The sequence below is a fragment of the Crotalus tigris genome, unplaced genomic scaffold (genome assembly GCF_016545835.1).
Source record: "Crotalus tigris isolate CLP2741 ecotype Arizona unplaced genomic scaffold, ASM1654583v1 scf7180000017599.838750, whole genome shotgun sequence".
NCBI lineage: Eukaryota > Metazoa > Chordata > Lepidosauria > Squamata > Viperidae > Crotalus > Crotalus tigris.
This window is the reverse complement of record NW_024096503.1, coordinates 457,514-480,023: the sequence shown is the minus strand read 5'-3', so window position 1 is coordinate 480,023 and position 22,510 is coordinate 457,514. Positions and strand designations below refer to the sequence as shown.

At 45.8% G+C, this 22,510-nt stretch overlaps 1 protein-coding gene across 4 annotated transcripts in view; it reads left to right on the top strand.

Moving 5' to 3' along the window:
- Positions 1-22,510, top strand: part of KDM4B (lysine demethylase 4B) — a 245,295-nt gene that overhangs the window by 202,223 nt on the left and 20,562 nt on the right. For 3 of the 4 annotated variants that reach the window (XM_039367097.1, XM_039367087.1, XM_039367114.1), the window contains exons 13-16: positions 4,390-4,510; positions 9,962-10,140; positions 17,063-17,273; positions 22,288-22,364. In XM_039367097.1, coding sequence (XP_039223031.1) covers positions 4,390-4,510; positions 9,962-10,140; positions 17,063-17,273; positions 22,288-22,364 — 588 coding nt within the window. The remainder of the gene's footprint in view (positions 1-4,389; positions 4,511-9,961; positions 10,141-17,062; positions 17,274-22,287; positions 22,365-22,510) is intronic. The other variant, XM_039367105.1, reaches the window with a different exon arrangement.

Genomic DNA, 22,510 nt, shown 5'->3' with positions numbered 1-22,510 from the left:
TAAGAGTGAAAAGGGGCCTTAAGTCACTTTGTAACTTTGAACAGTCACTAAATGAACCCGTTGTAAGTCAAGGACTACCTGTATATTTCGTGTGGCCCGGTGATAACGTGCAGATTTAATTTAAGTTACACCATCAAGGTTCCAAGAATTTTGTATGCTTTACTAATAGAGTGATTGACACTAGTTTTAGAGTAAACGATAAGGGGGGGGGGAATGTGCTTTTTTCTTGATACAAGTGGGGAAGAAACCTTGTTGGGTGTTTTGGATAATTCTGCAAAATAATGAAGATATGAGACGTCAAGGCTTCTCCGGGACAAAATTGGGCACTTTAAAAAACGCTGAATATTGTACATTCACTGCTTTAACAATGCTGAATCCTTAGTGCTAGGCAACATTTGCTTTCTGATAAAGCGTTTCTCACCTCTAGTCGGTTGCCTGGCTTTACACAGAGATGTCTTGCGCTATATAGGGGAGCAGGTAGGTGTGTCAAGGGTGAGCATCTGTCAATTTGCCCAGAAAACAACGCAGGATTTGTAAGATGAGAGACAAAGGGATACCTGGATTTGAACTGGAATTGGTGGGACCAGAAAGGCTGGAAAATGGAAAGCCTTTTTAAAGCATGTTTTTGAGTGGAAGTTCTAAGATGCTCTCACAAAATGGTGGTTCCGTGTCCCCCGACTTACGACTACAATTGAGCCCCAATTATGTTGCTAAGTGAGAAGTTGCAGGAATAGCCAACACTCCAGAAGGTAGACTTAAGAGATAGAAGGAGCTTGACAGACTTGAACATTGGGCCTTATCCAACAAAATGAAATTTAGTGGTGAAAAAAGTAAGGTTCTACATTTAGGCGAGAAAAACCAAATACGCAGGTATAGTGCTAGAGGTGGTACCTGGCTCAATAGTAGCAACTGTGAGAGGGACCTCAGAGTCCTAGTGGACAATCCCTTAAATATGAGCCAGCCGTGTGCTGTAGCTGTCAAGAAAGCCAACACAGTACTAGGCTGCATTAACAGAGGGACAGAATCAAGATCAGGTGAAGTGTTAATACCAATTTACAAGGCCTTGGTAAGGCCACACTTGGAATACTACATCCAGTTTTGGTCACCACGATGTAAAAAAGATGTTGAGAGTCTAGAAAGAGTGCAGAGAAAAGCAACAAAGATGATCAGGGGACTGGAAGCTAAAACATACAAGGAACGGTTGCTGGAATTGGGTATGTCTGGTTTAATGAAGAGAAGGACGAGGGGGGACAGGATAGCAGCCTTCCAATATCTCAGGGGCTGCCCCAAAGAAGAGGGAGTCAAGCTATTCTCCAAAGCGCCTGAAGGCAGGACAAGAAGCAACGGGTGGAAACTAATCAAGGAGAGAAGCAACCTGGAACTAAGGAGAAACTTCCTGACAGTGAGAACAATTAACCAGTGGAACTACCTGCCTCCAGAAGCGGTGAATGCTCCAACACTGGAAGTTTTTAAGAAGAGACTGGACAGCCATTTGTCTGAAATGGCATAGGGTTTCCTGCGTGAGCTGGGGGTTGGACTAGATGACCTCCAAGGTTCCTTCCAACTTTATTATTATTGTTGTTATTATATTCTAGAACTTTTCATCAAAGTTTGAACCAGTTGCCAAGCATTAGAATTTTGATCACATGACCACGGGGGAAGCTGCAAGGGTCGTAAGGGTGAAAAACAGTCATGTCACCTTTTTCAGTGCCATAACTTCGAACGGCCACTAAACAATACCTGTATTGGGAAGCCAGTTTTGCCACTCCTAATAGAGAGAGGCACTATCTAGGTTGCTCCTCTCCTTGATCAGTTTCCATCCGTTGCTTCTTGTCCTGCCTTCAGGCGCTTTGGAGAATGGCTTGACTCCCTCTTCTTTGGGGCAGCCCCTGAGATGTTGGAAAACTGCTATCGTGTCCCCCCTCGTCCTTCTCTTCATTCAACTAGATCAGTGTTTCCCAAACTTGACAATTTTAAGGCATGTGGACTTCAACTCCCAGAATTCCACAGCCAGCAACGCTGGCTGTGGAATTCTGGGAGTTGAAGTCCTCATGCCTTAAAATTGTCAAGTTTGGGAAACACTGAACTAGATGTACCCAATTCCTGCAACCGTTCTTTAATTTGGCATAGATTCTGTCTATTAGGTGTCAGCAAAAAAACATCAATCTGGATTCAACTGCATCTCACGGTGTCATTTCCGGGGTTTGGTTCTCCCACTCTTTTCAATCCTTCTGGGAAAAAAAAGTTTTCAGCAACCAAACTCAAGAGAGCTCCAAGAACTCCACGGTTCTCTTCTACGGATAAGTGTCTGTGGCTAAAACGGATGATAAGCAGACCAGAAAAAGATTGCAAAACAATAGGTTTTTTTTTTTTTGTTTTAAAAAAAGCATTGAGGGTTTAACCTTAGAGCTGTTCATCCTAAGGCCGTGACAGATAGTCCTTGACTTACGACCCATCATGGTGCCCCAAATTTCTGTCGCTAGGCGAGACCTTTGTTAAGTGAGTTTTGCCCCGTTTTACGACTTTCCTTGCCACCCTTGTTAAGTGAATCACTGCAGTTGTTAAGTTAGTCACCCGGGTTGTCAGAAGGTCCCAAAAGGAGATCCTGTGACCCCCCGGGGGACGCCGCAACGGTCATAAATATGAGCCAGTTGCCGAGCGTCTCACTTTTGATCACGTGGATCTTGGGGATGGTGCAACGGTCGCAGGTGTGAAAGACGGCCGTCAGTCCCTTTTTTCAGTGCCGTTGTAACTTTGAACGGTCACCAAGCGAACTGTCGTAAGTCGAGGACTACCTGTATTGTTCCCGTTGTAAGTTATGCAAAATAATGCGCTCTGTTTTTTTTTCTTTCTTTCTTTCTTTCTTTCTTTCTTTCTTTCTTTCTTTCTTTCTTTCTTTCTTTCTTCTTTCCTTCCTTCCTTCCTTCCCTTCTTTCTTTCCTTTCTTCCTCCCTTCTTTCTTTATTTCTTTCCTTCCTTCCCTTCTTTCCTTCCTTCCTTCCTTCATTCCTTTCTTTCTCCTCCCTCCTTTCTTTCTTTCCTTCCTTCCTTCCCTTCTCTTTCCTTTCTTTCTTCCTTCCTTTCTTCCTCCTCCCTCCCTCCTTTCTTTCCTTTTTTCTTTCCTTCTTTCTTTCTTCCTTTCTTTCTTCCTCCCACCCTTCCTCCCTATTTTCCTTCTTTCCTTTCTTTCTTCCTTCCCTCCCTCCTTCCTTTCTTTCTTTCTTTCCTTCCTTCCTTCCCTTCTTTCTTTCTTCCTCCCTCCTTTCTTTCTTTCCTTCCTTCCCTTCTTTCTTTCCTTTCTTCCTCCCTTCTTTCTTTATTTCTTTCCTTCCTTCCCTTCTTTCCTTCTTTCCTTCCTTCATTCCTTTCTTTCTCCTCCCTCCTTTCTTTCTTTCCTTCCTTCCTTCCCTTCTCTTTCCTTTCTTTCTTCCTTCCTTTCTTCCTCCTCCCTCCCTCCTTTCTTTCTTTCCTTTTTTCTTTCCTTCTTTCTTTCTTCCTTTCTTTCTTCCTCCCACCCTTCCTCCCTATTTTCCTTCTTTCCTTTCTTTCTTCCTTCCCTCCCTCCTTCCTTTCTTTCTTTCTTTCCTTCCTTCCTTCCCTTCTTTCTTTCTTCCTCCCTCCTTTCTTTCTTTCCTTCCTTCCCTTCTTTCTTTCCTTTCTTCCTCCCTTCTTTCTTTATTTCTTTCCTTCCTTCCCTTCTTTCCTTCTTTCCTTCCTTCATTCCTTTCTTTCTCCTCCCTCCTTTCTTTCTTTCCTTCCTTCCTTCCCTTCTCTTTCCTTTCTTTCTTCCTTCCTTTCTTCCTCCTCCCTCCCTCCTTTCTTTCTTTCCTTTTTTCTTTCCTTCTTTCTTTCTTCCTTTCTTTCTTCCTCCCACCCTTCCTCCCTATTTTCCTTCTTTCCTTTCTTTCTTCCTTCCCTCCCTCCTTCCTTTCTTTCTTTCTTTCTTTCTTTCCTTCCTTCCTTCCCTTCTTTCTTTCTTCCTCCCTCCTTTCTTTCTTTCCTTCCTTCCCTTCTTTCCTTCCTTCCTTTCTTTCTCCTCCCTCCTTTCTTTCTTTCCTTTCTTTCTTTCTTCTTTTCTTCCTCTTCCCTCCTTTCTTTCTTTTTTCCCTTCTTTCTTTCTTCCTTTCTTTCTTCCTCCCACCCTCCCTCCATATTTTCCTTCTTTCTTTCCTTCCTTTCTTTCTTTTTTTCTTTCTTTCTTCTTTTCTTCCTCCTCCCTTCTTTCTTTCTTTTTTCCCTTCTTTCTTTCTTTCTTTCTTCCTTTCTTTCTTCCTCCCACCCTCCCTCCATATTTTCCTTTTTTCCCTCCTTTCTTTCTTTCTTTCTTTCTTTCTTTCTTTCTTTCTTTCTTTCTTTCTTTCTTTCTTGTTGGCTTTTCTCCTCTTCCAGAAGACCTCTACTTTCTCGAAACTCAAAATGGAGATCAAGAAGAGTCGCCGTCACCCCCTGGGGAAGCCGCCCACCCGCTCCCCGTTGTCAGTGGTGAAGCAGGAAGCCTCCAGCGATGAAGGTGAGTCAAAAAAAACGAGGAGGGGGGGATGCTTCTGAACGGTCCCGGGTTTTAAGTCATTCCTCCGGTTGCCCTGGGCAACCAAGTCGCACAGAAGAGAGCCCAAAGACTGGAAGAGGGGTTATAGATCCCTTCAAATCCTCTTTTGCCAGGAGGCCCAAATCTTTGCTGGCTGCCGAGAAACCACGGTTAGCATCAAAGCCCACCTGGGAGGATTGTGAAGGGATGACACCTTCTCTTCTTCCCACCATTAGACTGCCAGCTGGGGGCTTTATTTGACAAAAACACAGGCTGCTTAATATCTTACCAGAGTCATAAAAACACCAGCAGACTAGTACATTTCTAGTGTTGTTTTTTTTAAAAGCTTCTTGTTAAAGGTATTTGAGCTACCCTTTGTGCTAGAGACAAAGACAATACGTACAATAGGGTGTCAGCAGATCATTTTTTTTTCCTGTTCTTTAATAATGTCATCAAATACCTCTCTCTCTCTGCTAAAGAATAATTACAGCGCTGATTTGGTTTACTGGTTAAGGCAGCAGACTAGGAAACAAAGAGACTTTAGAATTGAGAGCTTTGGGCCAATCACCAGGAGATGGTGAGTTCTAGTCCCGCCTTAGACATGAAAGCTGGCTGGGTGACTTTGGGCCAGTCACCAGGAGACAGTGAATTCTAGTTCCACCTTAGGCATGAAAGATGACTGGGTGACTTTGGGCCAGTCACCAGGAGACGGTGAGTTCTAGTCCCGCCTTAGATATGACAGCTGTCTGGGTGACTTTGGGCCAGTTACCAGGAGAGGGTGAGTTCTAGTCCCCCCTTAGTCACAAAAGTCAGCTGGGTAGCTTTGGGCCAATCACCAGGAGACGGTGAGTTCTAGTCCCGCCTTAGGCATGAAAGATGACTGGGTGACTTTGGGCCAGTCACCAGGAGAGGGTGAGTTCTAGTCCTGCCTTAGACACAAAAACCTGACTTTGAGCCCATTTCAGCCCAGTTGTTGTGGGGGGGAGGAAAGGAGAGGAGGGGAGCAGGAGAGAAGGGGAGAAATAAGGGGAGGAGAGGGGAGGGGAAGAAAGGAGAGGAGGGGAAGAAAGGAGAGGAGGGGAGAAGAGAGGAGGGGAGAAGAGAGGAGGGGAGGGGAAGAGAGGAAGAGAGAAGAGGAGGAGAGGAGAGGAAGGGAGGGGAGGGGAGAAGAGGAAGGGGAGAAATAAGGGGAGGAGAGTTACTTGTTACCAAGTAACAAAGGTGGGATGAAAAATAAATAAGTTTCACCAAGTTTCATGGTTTTTTTGGGGGGGGGTTGAACATTTGAGCCTCAAATAAAAGCTTTTGAGGCAACTTCTTTTTACTATGGTAGCCAACCAGCTGGTGGCAGCCAGCCACCTCTCCCTGCCTCTTTGTGCCTTTCTGCCTCTGCCAGTCACTTTGTCTCCCCCCCCCATGCCACCCCCAAACCCCCTTCCTGCATCATCAGATAGATGAAGAGATAGAAAGCGTCTCTTCCATTTTTCCTGCGCATCTGGACGACATCCGGTCCTCTCCTTTGATGGTGGCTCTTCCCTGGCAGAATTGGCTGTGCGAGCATGGATTGCACCGCAGCAATTAGTTTGGGAATTGGGGGGGGGGAGGCTGAAGGGGATGGCAGGCAGCAGGTGGCTTTTATCTCTTCTGTCTGGCTTGAACTTCATCCCCGCTTGGTGGGTCTGGCCGGTTTTGACCCAAGAGGCTTGGCGGCTGAGCGGTTTTGACCCAAGAGGCTTGGCGGCTGAGCATGGTTGCTTCTCGGAGGCTGGAGTCTCACGGCGCCGTCTGGGTGTCGAGAGCTGTTCCTGAATGCCTCAAGAGAATGCCAAGACTTTTGAGCAGGACAAGGAGAATTGCCAGGGAGGGCTCATATGAGTGAATGGTTTGGTTCAATATTTTACATGCTGTCATAAGGGCCCTCCTGTTCTCTCCTCTCCCCTCCTCCCTTTTCTTCTCTCCTCTCTTCCCCTCCTCCCTTCCCTTCCCCTCCTCTCCCCTCCTCCCCTCCTCTCTTCCCTTCCCCTCCTCTCCCTTCCTCTCCTCTCCTTCCTTTTCTTCTCTCCTCTCTTCCCCTCCTCCCTTCCTCCCTTCCTCTCCTCTCCTCCCCTCTTTTCCCTTCCCCTCCTCTCCTCCTCCTCTCCTCTCCTCCCTTTTCTTCTCTCCTCTCTTCCCCTCCTCCGTTTCTCTCCTCCCCTCCTCTCTTCCCTTCCCCTCCTCTCCCCTCCTCTCCTCTTCCTCTCCTCTCCTCTCCTCTCCTCCCTTTTCTTCTCTCCTCTCTTCCCCTCCTCCCTTCCTCTTCTCTCTTCTCTCCTCTCCTCCCCTCCTCTCTTCCCTTCCCCTCCTCTCCCTTCCTCTCCTCTCCTTCCTTTTCTTCTCTCCTCTCTTCCCCTCCTCCCTTCCTCTCCTCCTCTCCTCTCCTCCCCTCTTTTCCCTTCCCCTCCTCTCCTCCTCCTCTCCTCTCCTCCCTTTTCTTCTCTCCTCTCTTCCCCTCCTCCGTTTCTCTCCTCCCCTCCTCTCTTCCCTTCCCCTCCTCTCCCCTCCTCTCCTCTTCCTCTCCTCTCCTCTCCTCTCCTCCCTTTTCTTCTCTCCTCTCTTCCCCTCCTCCCTTCCTCTTCTCTCTTCTCTCCTCTCCTCCCCTCCTCTCTTCCCTTCCCCTCCTCTCCCCTCCTTTTCTCCCCTCCTCTCCTCTCCCCTCCTCCCCTTCTCTTCTCTCCCCTCTCCTCCCCTTCTTTCTCCCCTTCCTCTTCTCTCCTCCCCTCCCTTCCTCTCCTCTTTTCTCTTCCTCTCTTCCCCTCCCCTCCTCTCTTCTCCCCTCCTCTCTTCCCCTCCTCTCCTTTCCTCTCCCCTCCCCTCTCCTCCCCTTATTTCTCCCCTTCTCTCCTGCTCCTTTCCTCTCATCTCACCTTCCCTGCTCTCCCGCTCCTTTTCTTCCTTCCCCTTCCCATCCCCTCCTTCCTTTCCTTCTCTCCTCCCTTCCCTCCCCTCCTCTTCTTCTCTTCCCTTTCCTCCCCTCCTCTCCTCCCTGCCCTCCCCTTCTTTCTTCCCTCCTCTCCTGCTCTTCTCCTCTCTCCCCTTCCCATCCCCTCCTTTCTTCCCTTCTCTTCTCTCTCCCCTCTTCCCTCCTCTCCCCTCCTCTCCTCTTCTTCCTCCCTTCCCTCCTCTACCGTCCTCCCTTCCCTCCTCTCCCCTCCTCTCCTCCCTCCCTCCCTCCTTTCTTACCTTCCCTTCTCTCCTGCTCCTCTCCTCTCTCCCCTTCCCTTTCCCATCCCCTCCTTTCTTCCCTTCTCCCTCCCCTCCTCCTCTCCTCTTCTTCTCCTCTTCCTTCTCTTTTCTCTTTTCTTATTAAGTTTTTATCCTCCCTTCATTATTATTACCATAAATAACCTAGGGCCGATGAACATACAGAACATTCCTTCCTTCTCCTATTTCCCCCACAATAACAATTCTGAGTTGTGTGTTGGGCTGAGAGAGGGGGATTGGCCCAAAATCCCCCACCTGATTGTCATGCCTAAGTGGGACTAGAACTCACCGTCCCCTGGTGATTGGTCCAAAGTCACCCAGCCGGCTTTCACACCTAAGGTGGGACTAGAATTCACCGTCTCCCAGTGATTGGCCCAGTGCCTTAGAAGGCTCTTATTTGCTACCATCCACCCTTTTGATAGAGCCTAGCCAAGTCGAAAGCTGATAAGACAGATAAGAATCTCTGCTAAGGTAGTCTTGCTTCCTTTTGCCTTGACGTTTGGGAATCGGAGTTGGTCTACTTAGATTTAGCTAACCCCGACATTTGCTTTTAAGAGCCCTTGTGATGGATAGCTGGTGTTTGAAAGTTTGAATTTGATCATAAGGATTTTTTTTTAAAAAAATTACTTTAAGCAGTCTTGGAGATGTAAGTCAGATTATGTTGTTAAGAAAATGGAAACTGATATAATTTCTGTTCTAAGTTAATTGGGAGGCATTCTCTCTGGCTCTCTTTCTCCCTTTTGATCTTTATTTTAGTCCTTCCAAATTCCTGGAGGAATGGTTCAGCCAGTTGGCTTTAAAAAGCACAACTGTTCCACTTTCAGAAAGCTGATCTTTTTGAAGATTGCTCGGTCCATTTGGGGCCTAGTTCTGAACTTTCCTTCCTTCCTTCCTTCCTTCCTTCCTTCCTTCCTTCCTTCCTTCCTTCCTGCCTGCCTGCCTGCCTCCCTGCCTCCCTGCCTGCCTGCCTCTTTCTTTGTCTCTTTCTTTCTTTTTTTGCTTTCTCTCTCTCTCTCTCTCTCTCTCTCTCTCTCTCTCTCTCTTTCTTTCTTTCTTTCTTTCCAGTCAAACTTGTATGTCACCTGTCCCACCAAACAGGACTTAGAGGCTTAACAGACATTGAAAAACTATAGCACAAATATTTATTGGCTGTTTCTCGAACCAAACAGGAAAGAATCCAAAAAAGGGCAACCGTATTAAGTTGCTCCATTACACAAGAAAGCCACACACTTCCCTTTTTTATCCCACAATTGGAATACTACATCCACTTTTGGTCACCACAATACAAAAAAGTTGTCGAGGCTCTGGAAAGAGTGCCGAGAAGAGCAACAAAGATGATTAAAGGACCTGAGGCTAAAACATATGAAGAACGATCGCAGGAATTGGGTTTGTCTGGTGAAAAGAAAGATGAGGGGGGACAGGATAGCAGTCTTCCAGTATTTCAGGGGCTGCCCCAAAGAAGGGGGGGTCCACCTATTCTCCAAAGCACCAGAAAACAAGACAAGAAGCAACGGATGGAAACTGATCAAGGAGAGAAGCAACCTAGAACTAAGGAGACATTTTCTGACAGTGAGAACAATTAACAATTAATCCAGAAGTTGTGAGTGCACCATCAGTGGAAAGTTTTAAGAAGATACTGGACAGTCACTTGTCTGAAATGGTATAGGCCAGGGGTAGGCAACCTTGGCTCTTTTATGACTTGTGGACTTCAACTCCCGGAATTCCTGAGCCAGCATGGGGGAACTATGGCCCCTTCATGACTCGTGGACTTCAACTCCCAGAATTCCTGAGCCAGCATGGCTCAGCTTGGAAACCTCTCCCTTTCCCCTCAGTGTGGCTGGCTCAGGAATTCTGGGAGTTGAAGTCCACGAGTCAGAAAAGAGTCAAGGTTGCCTACCCCTGGCATAGGGTTTTCTACCTGAGCAGGGGGTTGGACCAGATGGCCTTCAAAGGTGCCTTCTAACTGTATTGTTCTGTCCTGCTCTGTTCTAGGGTGGTCTAGTCTCCTCTCCCTACACCCAAATTAAAAAGTTCTGAGTACCCTTTAGGAATCAGAAACAAACAACAACAGAATCTCAAATGTTATCTGCAGAAAACCCAGTAAAAGCCCAAACGTCCATATTGAGGTTCACCATTTCAGCTTCTTTGGGGGAGATGCGAACTTTCCCCTTCTTGGCCCGTCTTGTCTTTCAGAAACTCCCCTGTTCAGTGGCGAGGAAGACGCCGGCGATCCGGAGCCCCTGAAGTCCTTACTTTCCATCCAGTGGAAAAACAAAGCCCCCAACTTTGCAGCGGAAAGACGGTTCAATGCGGCCGCCGCCCTGAGGGAGCCCTACTGTGCCATTTGCACTCTCTTCTACCCCTATAATCAGGTAATGGTTGCAGCTTGTCCTGGATACAGGCGGTCCTCCATTTACAGCGATTCGTTTAGCGGCGGTTCGAAGCTGCAGCGGCACTTGTTAACTCTCGCTTAACACCCGTCGGAGCGTCCCCACAGTCGTGTGATCAAGATTTGAGCACTCGGCAAAGGGCGTGTATTTACAATTTTGCGGGGTATTTGTGCAGGTAAGGCTGCTCCTGGTCTTTTAATAGGAACAGTGGGGGTTTTTTTGTGTGTGTGGTATTTTTTTTCCCCCCAGCACTGGCAACTTTCAGCTGCCTGGACTTCAGCCTTGTTGAATTCTGGGGAATCCTGGGAATTGAAGTCCACTTGGACTGTGATGTGGTACAGGCGGTCCTCAATTTAATGACCGCAGCTGAGCCCCGAATCTTAGTTGCTAAGTGAAACATTTGTTCAGTGGATTTTGTCCCCCTTTGCAACTTTTCATGCCTCAATTGTTCAGGGGACCCACACAGCTGTTACTTTCATCACACAGCTGTCCAACGAATCCGGCTTCCCCCATTGGCTTTGCTTGTAATAAGGTAAGGGGTCTTCAAACTTGGCCCTTTTGTGACTTGTGGACTTCAACTCCCAGAATTCCTCAGCCAGCATGCCTGGCTGAGGAATTCTGGGAGTTGAAGTCCACAAGCAGGGGTCTTCAAACTTGGCCCTTTTCTAGGTAAAAATTGAACAGCCCTCTCTCAACAGAAGGAGGGATCTCGGAGGGATCTCGGAGTCCTAGTGGACAATCATTTAAATATGAGCCAGCCGTGTGCTGCAGCTGCCAAAAAAGTCAACACAGTGCTAAGTTGCATTAACAGAGGGATAGAATCAAGATCAGGTGAAGGGTTAATCCCACTTTACAAGGCCTTGGTAAGGCCACACTTGGAATCCGGCATCCAGTTTTGGTCACCACGATGTAAAAAAGATGTTGAGACTCTAGAAACTAGAGTACAGAGAAGGGCAACAAAGATAATCAGGGGACTGGAGGCTAAAGCATATAAGGAAAGGCTGCTGTAATTGGGTATGCCTAGTTTAATGAAGAGAAGTACGAGGGGGGACAGGATAGCAGTCTTCCAGTATTTGAGAGGCTGCCCCAAAAAGGAGGGAGTCAAGCTATTCTCCAAAGCCCCTGAAGGCAGGAGAAGAAGCAACGGATGGAAACTGATCAAGGAGAGAAGCAACCTAGAACTAAGGAGAAACTTCCTGACAGTGAGAACAATTAACCAGTGGAACAACCTGCCTCCAGAAGCGGTGAATGCTCCAACACTGGAAGTTTTTAAGAAGAAACTGGATAGCCATTTGTCCAAAATGGTATAGGGTTTCCTGCCTGAGCAGGGGGCTGGACTAGATGACCTCCAAGGTCCCTTCCAACTTTATCATCATCATCATCATCATTATTATTATTATTATTATTATTATATCGATCATCGCACAGTCAGCCAGATGTTCAGACTGGATTTGGCATTTTGTCTACCTATCGAGTCCTTACCCAGGACTTGGGATAGGCAGATGTGGATGTTTGATGGTATTACAAATATCGTCGCAGGATGGAAGCAGTTCCTAGTAAGGCCGCCTTTTGCAATTGACTAATAGCGAATTTGTCAATGCCAATGGTGTTCAAGTGGTGCTCCAGTTGTTTTGGGATTGCACCCAAGGAGCCTATGACTATTGGTACTACCCTTGCTTGCTTTTGCCACAGTCTTTCTATTTCTATTTGTAGGTCTTTGTATTTTGTTATCTTCTCCAGTTCTTTCTCTTCTATTCTGCTATCTCCAGGCACTGCCACGTCCATTATCCAGACTTTTTTGTCTTTCTTATCGACAATTGTTAAGTCTGGGGTGTTATGTTGCAGGTGCTTGTCTGTTTGAATTCTGAAGTCCCAGAGCAGTTTAATTTTATCATTTTCTATGACTTTCTCTATTTTATGATCCCACCAGTTTTTGCTTACAGTCAAATTATATTTTTTGCAGATCTTCCAATGCACCATTGTTGCTACTTTGTCATGCCGCTGCTTGTAATCAGTTTGTGCAATCTTCTTGCAACAGCTTACCAAGTGGTCCACTGTTTCTTCAGCTTCTTGCATAGGCGGCACTTACTGTCTGTTGCTGTCTTCTCAATTTTGACTTTGTATGCATTTGTCCTTAAGGCTTGGTCTTGTGCAGCCAGAATTAGTCCCTCGTCTCTTTCTTCAATTTTCCTGCTCTTAGCCATTGCCAGGTTTTATTATTATCTGCTTTCCCAGCTATTTTTTTCATGTATTGGCCATGTAGTGCTTTGTCTTCCCATGCCTCTATTCTGTTCTTCGTTTGGTCTTTCTTGTAGGCCAGTTTGGTTTCTCCAGTAGTTAGTAAGTCTTCCTGATATACTAATTTCAGTGCATCTTCATCATTGTTCTTCAGATATTCTTCCAAAGCCATTTTTTCTTCTTCAACCATATGATGTACTTGTAGCATTCCACGCCCACCTATTTGCCTTGGTAGATAAAGTCTATCAATGTCACTGCGTGAATGAAGGGCATGATTCATTGTCATTATTTTTCTGGTCTGCCTATCCATTGCTTTTAGTTCTGCTTGAGTCCAGTTCACTATTCCAGCTGTGTACCTAATGACTGGGATTGCCCAGGTGTTGATTGCCTTTATGGTAGTTCCTCCATTGAGTTTGGATTTTAAGATCTTCTTCACTCTCTTGATGTATTCACCTCTAATCTTTTTCTTGACTTCAGTGTGCTTGATGTTGTCAGCTTGAAGGATACCCAAGTATTTGTAGTACTCTTCCTCATCCCGACTCTTAATGTTATTTTCGTGGGGCATCTTGATTCCTTCAGTTTTCATTATTTTTCCTTGTTTGATAGTAAGTGTGGCACATTTGTCCAAGCCAAACTCCATTACAATATATTATTATTATTATTATTATTATTATTATTATTATTATTATATAAGGGGAGGGATAGGACACCACCTTCCAACTTTATTATTATTATTACCTACGTCCTGTATACAACAGAGTCCTTTCAGCAGTTCCAAGAAGGCCCCCACCCCCATTTGCATCACTCAGGTGACCCTGAGGAGACAAATAAACCTCCAAGTGGCCTCAGCGACTCTCTCAAAAAAATGCGAATGACCAGCTGTCTGCAAGGAATATAAATCCTTCCTTCCTCCACCTTTCAGTCAGTACTGAAGAAGCTTCTTAGATGAGAAGCGAAACATCTTCAAGGGAAAAACTCCAGTTGCTTTTGGGGGGGGGGAAGCACCTCCCTACTATCACTTTGCTTGTGTTTGCTTAGACAAGCCCCCCTGTTCTTTCAAGGTCATTCAGTCAAGTCTCCCCAGTGAGCTTTCGATGGCGGTGCAGCTTACGGTACCTTGACTTTTTTACAAGTTTTGACCACGAATCGCTGCAGCAGCTTTGTCGTTCTGGGCTGGCCAGAACTGTCCCGGAGTTGAACTAAATAAGAAATTTATGGGCCAAAACCAGCAGTTTGGATTCCGCAATGTGTCAGCTAGCTCTGCAGCCATTGGACAGTCGTTGTCATATTGCAGGCTTGGCTCTCAGCCATCCTGGCCACTGCGTTGCGTTGTGTTTTTTTTTTTGTTTTTTTTTTTAACTGCTGTTTTTCAGTCGCCTTCCAATGCAGTCCCAGGTAGAGCGTTTTACAGTAGCCTAAATCTGTGGTGATAAGGACAAAATTCCCCTTCTTCCAGGCTTTAACCATCCAGGAAAGTCCATAACTGGTGCACCAGTCTCAATTGGACAAAGTCCCCCTTGGTCACAGCTTCCGCCTCTGCGCTCGGCAGAAGCGCCAAAGCCAGGAGGACTCCCAAATGGTGGTCCTGTTTTTTTTTTTCAAGGAAGGACACCCATGCCCAGAACAGCCCTTGGGACAATGAAATGAGTCAAGGCGGTACAATAATAATAATATTATCTAGCTCAGGGCTTTTCAACCTTTTCACCCACTGTACCACTTTGAGGATATGGCACCATCCGAGTACCACCAGTTGTCTAGTCTAGCAAGGTGTCAAAAACTTGATGACCCCCCCCCCAAAAAAGGGGAAAAAGTGATGAAGTACAGGTCGTCCCCAACTTATAACAGTTCGCTTAGTGACTGTTTGAAGTTACAATGGCACTGAAAAAAGTGCCCCCCAAGCCACAGTCGAGCAAGACGCCTGCCTGCCCACCCGGTGGCGCTCTTCCTCCTGTCCAAGGTTTTCATTGTTGTGAGCATTTCTGTTGAGGATTGGCAGCGGGGATGGGGTGGGGGGTGTTTGGTTTTTATTCTCCCCCGTCTGCTGGGTGGTTGCAGCAGGTTTTGGTCACTTCACATGACCCTGGGACACTGTGACCGTCATAAATATGAATCAGTTGCCAGGCTTCTGAATGTAAATCACAAGACCCTGGAGAGGCTGCAACATTCCAGCTGATCGGCGCTTCTTCTGGGCTCAGCAGAAGCGCCAGGATCAGTGCTGCTTTCCAGCTGGAGCCTGGCGCTGATCCTGGTGCTTCCGCTGAGCCCCGACAGCCCCGAAGAAGCGCCGATCAGCTGGAAAACGGCACTGATCCTGGCGCTTCCCTTGAGCCCTGACAGCCCTGCAGCTCCAGCCGTCTCTCGCTCAGGCTTGTGCGGTGCTGCCACCGGTTCAGCTCATTCCCCTCCCCCGCTACCACTTTTCTAGGATGGTCGCGTACCACCTGCCAGGTGCCCATGTACCACAGGTGGTACCCGTACCACTGGTTGAAAAGCCCTGGTCTAGCTCAGTGATGGCGAATCTTTTAGAGACCGAGTGCTCAAACTGCAACCAAAAACCCACCTATTTATGGCCGGGTGCCAGGTGGGCATGGCCCACTGGGTGGGCGTGGCTGGGGTGGTCATGGCAGACTGGGTGAGTGTGGCCAAGGTGGGCGTGGTCACCTCGATGTTGCTCATGGGGAGGGATGCCTGTGGGGTCCAGGCAGAGATCCAGGGAGTCTCTGGCAGGTGGGGCAGTGGGCAGGAGTCCTGCGGGGTGAAGCGAGGCGAGGCAGGGCGGGGATGCCATTGTCACAGGGCAAGGCGAGGCAGGGGCCAGGGCGGCTGCTGCCTGACACCATCAGCCCTGCACACAGAGGCCAGCGAGCGCATGGGGGCTGACAGTGTCCGTCAGCAGCCACAGCCTCGAGTAAATTCCTCGAGTAAAATCAGGCCGTATGTGAAACTACTTGCAGCCAGAGGTGTGTGTGTCTTCCTGTGTTTGGAGGCTTGCCAGACATGTGGGAGCATTTGGGGAAAATTTGGAGCAATTAAAGGGCGGTTTGAATTGCCAGCTGACTGCATTGCCTCGGCGCTGTGCCCTGGGTCATCACATTGGGTCTGAATCCAGATTGGGAGAGATCTTATTCTAGATAATAACTGTTCGGTCACCTTTTAATTGGGGGAGGGGTATGGATTTTTCTCTACTGAAATTCCCTCTGTGCGCTGACCACCAGCAAATTTGAAAAGGGCCAGCTTTTCAATCCTGTGAACAAACCGGGAAAGAGAGGTGTCTGTGGAGATTCTCCCATCATCCAGGTCACCGTTGTCCCAAAAGTGCTTTTCCAAAAGGCAACTGGACTTTCTTGGTTTTGTTTTTGTTTTTTTCCTTGAAATCGTTTCGCTTCCCATCCAAGAAGCTTCTTCCATTCAGTTCATTTCTTCAGAACTGAAGAAGCTTCTTGGGTGAGAAATGAAAGGATTTCAAAGGGAAAAAAACTCAAGGAAATCCAGTTGCTTTTTTGGAAAAAAGCACCTTTTGAGTTAGGAAAAGGAGTTGCTACTCTCCAAACCAAATCTTAGAGGTCGAATTGCATTTGATTCAATCTCTAGAATTTGATTTAATGCAATTCTAGGCAGTGGATAAACCCAAACGATTGAGACCACGATATGGTCCCAACTTGTTCTCCTTAACTAAAAATCAAAGAAATTGATTCAAAATCAAAGATGATGGATTTGAGACCTCCATTTGTAAAGTGATGATGTACTGGGATGAGAAATAGAAAATGCTTATGAAAGAAAATAAGAATATATTCAAGTAAGTAATAGGTATATTTTAGATATTATAATTTTTACAGAGTGAAATAAAGGAAATTTGGGTTGCCCGAAATTTAAGTACTCTGGATGTTAAAGGTTAAATTGGAACATTCTAATTAAAAATTAGGTAAAATTTAAACACAGGATATGGATATGGATAAGTAAAAATATGAGGATAAATGTTGTAACTGAACTTGTTACAACTAGAAATCTATTCGCTTAAATATGATATGGTAAATGTTAAGGGAAATAGAGAAGGAATTTTTTGATGATGTAACCCAGGGGTAGTCAACCTTGGCTCTTTTATGACTCGTGGACTTCAATTCCCAGAATTCCTGAGCCAGCTTAGCTGGCTCAGGAATTCTGGGAGTTGAAGTCCACGAGTCATAAAAGAGCCAAGGCTGACTACCCTTGATGTAACCAGAGATACGTACTAAAGATTTTGTTATTGTGCTATTGACTGCCCAATCACCACGCTGCTTTCCAAATACTTAAATGTAAAACTGGAAAACCAATAAAAACTTGTTATAAAAAAAAAAAGAAATTCTGATTTGCCAAGGACTTTCGTTTTAAAAAGGAGAACAGGTGCTTTCAAACTTCTTTTATAGCTTTAAAAGAGGTCCAGGGAATAAAGCGGTACTCCGAGTTCGCTACGCTCACTACGACGGGCAGCAAAACGTCCCGCTCAAACCAAAACGAAAGCCGAGAGGGCAACGTATAATAACCGCGGGAAATAATTCCTTTATTGCTGCGGAGACAAACACGTTCCCAAATAGCTTAGTTTTCACTTCTCCGGTGGGTTAAAGAGAGATGGATTCCCTTGCAATAATAATTTGGATAATGTGGATTTATTTATTTTTTTTGCTCCAAGGTCTTGCCGATGGAAAAGGAGAGAGGTGCTGAAAACCCCTCACTCCAGCCGCCTTTTAAAAACGGGCAGAAGACCAGGCCTCTGGTCCCAGAAATGTGCTTCACCTCAAGCAGTGAGAACACGGAGCCCGTCCCGTCCAACTCCTACATCGGAGACGATGGGAGCAGCTTGTTGATCTCCTGTGCCAAATGCTGCCTCCAAGTCCACGCCAGTAAGTGCCTGCGTCCTGATTATATGCTGCGGCGACTTTTCTGCCTGTGTTCTCTTGCCCAAAATGACCTGTTCATCCCCCACGTCGAACGGGATTCCCTTCTTTAACAGGGTAGCAGAGTGGGAAGGGACCTTGGAGGTCATCTAGTCCAGCCCCCTGCTCAAGCAGGAGATCTATACCCTTGCAGACAAACGGTTGTCCAGTCTCTTCTTAAAAACGTCCAGTGTTGGAGCAATCACAGCTTCTGGAGGCAGGTAGTTCCACTGGTTAATAGTTCTGACTGTCAGGAAGTTTCTCCTTAGTTCTGGGTTGCTTCTCTCCTTGAGGAGTTTCCATCCGTTGCTTCTTGTTCTGCTTTCAGGGGCTTTGGAGAAGAGGTTGACCCTTTCTGATTTTTAATCAAGTTACTATTGAAAAAAATAAGCTCCAGGCATGGAGCCCCCAAGACATCAGGGAGATAGGTTGGTCCTTTACTTTACACTTCTCAAGATTAGGAACTTCCTCCTTCCTCCAAAAAAGAAAAAAAAAACCTGTTCACTCTGGAGACTTGGGAGTTTGAGTGTTCTGGACCAGATGTTAGCTGTTCCTAACAATGTCCTCTTCTGATATTGATCCTGGGATCTGTTGGAAGCACTCTCTTGTTGCCACTGGGATCACTTTGGCCTTGACTTTCTCCATCCTCTCTGGTTCCTCCTGGTAGTTCCCCCGGGTTTTCCTCATCCTCTTTCCCGATGTTGCTGTCTCTTGGCCCGGCTGCGTCTATCGTGGGATACGTGGGCTCTCCCATCGGGACTTAGGAAGGCCTGGACACCCAGACACTCTGCAGATATTCCTGCACGCAACACCAGCCACTGGGTTGTAGCGTTCAGTGCATGCTACTCCTTACCTGCATCTTATACCCTGTCACTGCGTGTTGTACTGAGGCCTCTCTACATAATCTGCACCTTGCTTTCTCATTTCTCTTCCCCCAAGGGAGGGAGGGAGGGAAAGAAGGAAGGAAGGAAGGAAGGAAGGAAGGAAGGAAGGAAGGAAGGAAGGAAGGAAGGAAGGAAGGAAGGAAGGAAGGAGAAATGGATAAGGGAAAAGAAAAGAAATGGGAGAGAGGGAAGGAAGGAAGGAGAAATGGAGAAGGGAAAAGAAATAGGAAGGAAGGAGAAATAGAGAAAGGAAAATAAAAGAAATGGGAGGGAGGGAGGAAGGAAGGACAAATGGAGAAGGGAAAAGAAATAGGAAGGAAGGAGAAATGGAGAAAGGAAAAAAATGGGAGGGAAGGAAGGAAGAAAGAAATGGAGAAGGGAAAAGAAAAGAAATGGGAGGAAGGGAAGGAAGGAAGGAGAAATGGAGAAAGGAAAAGAAATAGGAAGGAAGGAAGGAAGGAGAAATGGAGAAGGGAAAAAAGAAAAAGGATGGAAGGATGGAAGGAGAAATGGAGAAGGGAAAAAGAAAAAGGATGGAAGGAGAAATGGAGAAGGGGAAAGAAACGGGGAGGAAGGAAAAGAAAAAAGGAGAAATGGAGAAGGGAAAAGAAATGGGAAGGAAGGAGATGGAGAAGGGAAAAGAAAAAAATGGGAAGGGAGAAAGGGAGGGTGGGTAGCACATGAATTAATTGGGCTCTGTAGGAGGCTTGGGATACAATGCTAAAATTAAAAGCTGAAGGAGAAGAAAAGCAAAAATTGAGAAGAAGGGAGGGAGGGAGTAGGGATTAATAGGGAGGCAGGCAGGAAGCGAAAGAAGAAAGACGGAACGGGCTAGCTGGAGAATTCTGGGTGTTGAAATCCACCCCATCTTAAACTTGCCGCGATCGATGGAGAAACATCGGGACAAAGGGTAACAACGAGAAAGTGCCTTGCAGCAATTTGCTGCAAGCTCCGCCTGGCTGATTAGCTCTATTAAAAAAACAACTCAAATGTGAACCGACCTGTCTATCCCCAACTGGGCCATCCGTCTCTTAAAAGGCAGAACCCAAATTCTACCCAGCGGTGGTCCATTGCCCAAGCTCTGTGGGTTTCTAGCCATTTTCCTCTCGTTCCTCAAAGCACCTCGCTTCTTCGGCTCTTTTTGGGGGGGGGGTTGGTCTTTTTCTCAAAACGCATCTTTTCTTCCAAAAGATGAGTTTTCTGCCGTGCGCAAATTCTCTCTTTTTTTTTTTTTCGTGGTCACGAAGCAAGAAATCAGGACTTGAAGCGTCCTGCTTTCTTCCTTCACAAAGCCGTTGAGTTTCATAGAACTGTTTCGGGCGAGACCCACAGATTGCATTTCGGCTTTCTAATCAGCTTTCCCAGGAACAGCCCGCCGGCTCTTTTTTTTTTTTTTTTTTTTTAAGGAATTATTTATTTAAATTAATCACAAATTCCGGCACGCGAAGGTGCCCTTCTATAGGTTTCTGTTGACAGAAGGGAAAAGAAAAGAGATTGGAAGGAAATGTATATAGTAATAGTAATAGTAGTAAAGTTGGAAGGGACCTTGGAGGTCATCTAGTCCAACCCCCTGCTCAGGCAGGAAACCCTATACCATTTCAGAAAAATGGCTGTCCAGTCTCTTCTTAAAAACTTCCAGTGTTGGAGCATTCACCGCTTCTGGAGGCAGGTTGTTCCACTGATTAATTGTTCTCACTGTCAGGAAGTTTCTCCTTAGTTCTAGGTTGCTTCTCTCCTTGATCAGTTTCCATCCGTTGCTTCTTCTCCTGCCTTCAGGTGCCTTGGAAAACAGCTTGACTCCCTCTTCTTTGGGGCAGCCCCTGAGATACTGGAAGACTGCTATCATGTCCCCCCTTGTCCTTCTCTTCGTTAAACGTTAATATAATTAACGAAAGCTCCCTTTGGCCTCTGGGATAATAATTATTTTTTTAAAAGAATTTGATTGGATTTTATAGGGTTAGGAATAAAATGGGGTCGGGAATGGGGTTAGGGTTGGCATTAGGACAGGGTTAGAGTCAACATTGGGGTTATCCCCCAATAACATTTTCAATGTTTTGCAAACAGAATATTGTCTGGGTACATATGTATAGTTAACAATAATTAACATAGTAATAGACAACAGTGGTGAGTATAATTGGTTATCCTAAACAGTATTAGTTAATCAATCCATAACATTCTTCTTATTAGTATGGATTCAAAATAACATATCACATTCCCTAATTCGTTTTCCTAGCCATTGATAGAAATTATCCCATGTTTTAAAGTAAACTGAATCTTCTTTCTCTTTAATCTCTAAAGTCAATCTATCCATTTCTGCACCTTCTAGAATTTTCTTGATTAATACTTCTTCAGTTGGTAAATTTTTATTTTTCCAATATTGGGCAAATGCAATTCCCGCTGCTGTTAATACATGTAATATTAAATAGTCGCTCTCCTTCTCATAATTAGCTCCTAATATTCCTAACAAAAACAGGTCTGGTTTAAAAATCTATCTGTTTTTTAGTCATCTTTCCCAATCATGCGTGTATCTTAAGCCAAAACTTTTTTGCTTTAGGTTTAGGGCATGTCCACCAGATATGATAATAAGTACCTGGCCTTTGTTTACATGGGATAATAATTATTATAGGTTGTTAAGTGAATCTGGCTTCCCCCATTGACTTTGCTTGTCAAAAGGTCGCAGAAGGGGGTCACAAGACCCCGGCACCCTGAGACCGTCATAAATGTGAGTCGGTTGCCAACCATCTGAGTTTTGATCACATGACCATGCAATGGTCGTAAGTATGAAAAACAGTCCTAAGTCACTTTTTTCAATGCCGTTATAACTTCAGATGGACACCAAATGAACTGTTGTAATTTGAGGACCATGTGTAACTCCCATAGTTGCCTCTGAAGTCAAATTATTCAGTCTTACCTTTTGTTTAGAATTCTTTAAATATTTTTTCACACATACTTCGGGGGGGGGGACCCTGTCTCTTCTATCTTCCCAAAGAAAACATTCAGAAATGACACACTGAAGACTGTTTTCTCCTGGGGCTTGGACAGAAGAACTATTTTATCTATTAAATGTACATGCTGCCCATCTCTCTATCAAGCGACTCTGGACATAATGATAAAATTGGAAAGGACCTTGGAGGTCATCTAGTCCAACCCCCTGCTCAGGCAGGAAACCCTATACCATTTCAAACAAATGGCTGTCCAGTATCTTCTTAAAAACTTCCAGTGTTGGCGCATTTACTGCTTCTGGAGGCAGGTTGTTCCACTGGTTAATTGTTCTCACTGTCAAGAAGTTTCTCCTTAATTCTAGGTTGCTTCTCTCCTTGATGAGTTTCCATCTGTTGCTTCTCGTCCTGCCTTCAGGCGCTTTGGAGAATAGCTTGACTCCCTCTTCTTTGGGGCAGCCCCTGAGATATTGGAAGACTGCTATCCTGTCACCCCTTGTCCTTCTCTTCATTAAACGAGACATCCCCAATTCCAGCAGCCTTTCCTTATATGTTTTAGCCTCCAATCCCCTAATCCTCTTTGTTGCTCTTCTCTGCACTCTTTCTAGAGTCCCAGCATCTTTTTTACATCGTGGTGACTAAAACTGGATGCAGTATTCCAAGTGTGGCCTTACCAAGGCCTTGTAAAGTGGTATTAATACTTCACGCGATCTTGATTCTCTCCCTCTGTTAATGCAGCCCAGCACTGTGTTGGCTTGATGAGTTTCCATCCATTGCTTCTTCTCCCGCCTTCGGGTGCTTTGGAGAATAGCTTGACTCCCTCTTCTTTGGGGCAGCCCCTGAGATATTGGAACACTGCTATCATGTCCCCGCTCGTCCTTCTCTTCATTAAACTAGACCGGGTCTTATTTTCGGGAAAACACGAAGCCTCCCAAGAGATGCGCTGTTTATATATTTCCTCTTTGTGTTGTTGCGCCTCCTTTTGCTGACGAAGAACGAAGAAAGAACATTCACCTTTTATTGAGTTTGATTTAAATGCCTTGTGAAAGAGCTGCGTACAAGGGATTTTTAAACGATTGTGTTGTTCTTGTCTTCCAGCGCTTTTTCCCCCCAGTTTGATACTTCATTTTATTTTTATTTATTTTATTTTTGTTATAGGTTGCTACGGGATACGCCCGGATCTTGTGAATGAAGGCTGGACCTGTTCCCGTTGCTCAGCAAACGCACTGCTAGCGGTAGGCAAATCTTTTTCTTGGTAACCAGAAATGGCTAAGTGGAGGATTGGATCCTAGCATAAATGCTAGCTTTGATTCCAAGGAGGCTTCGGTGGTTCTTTTGGTGGGGTGGGGGTGATGAAGAGAAAGAGGATGAAGAAGATGGA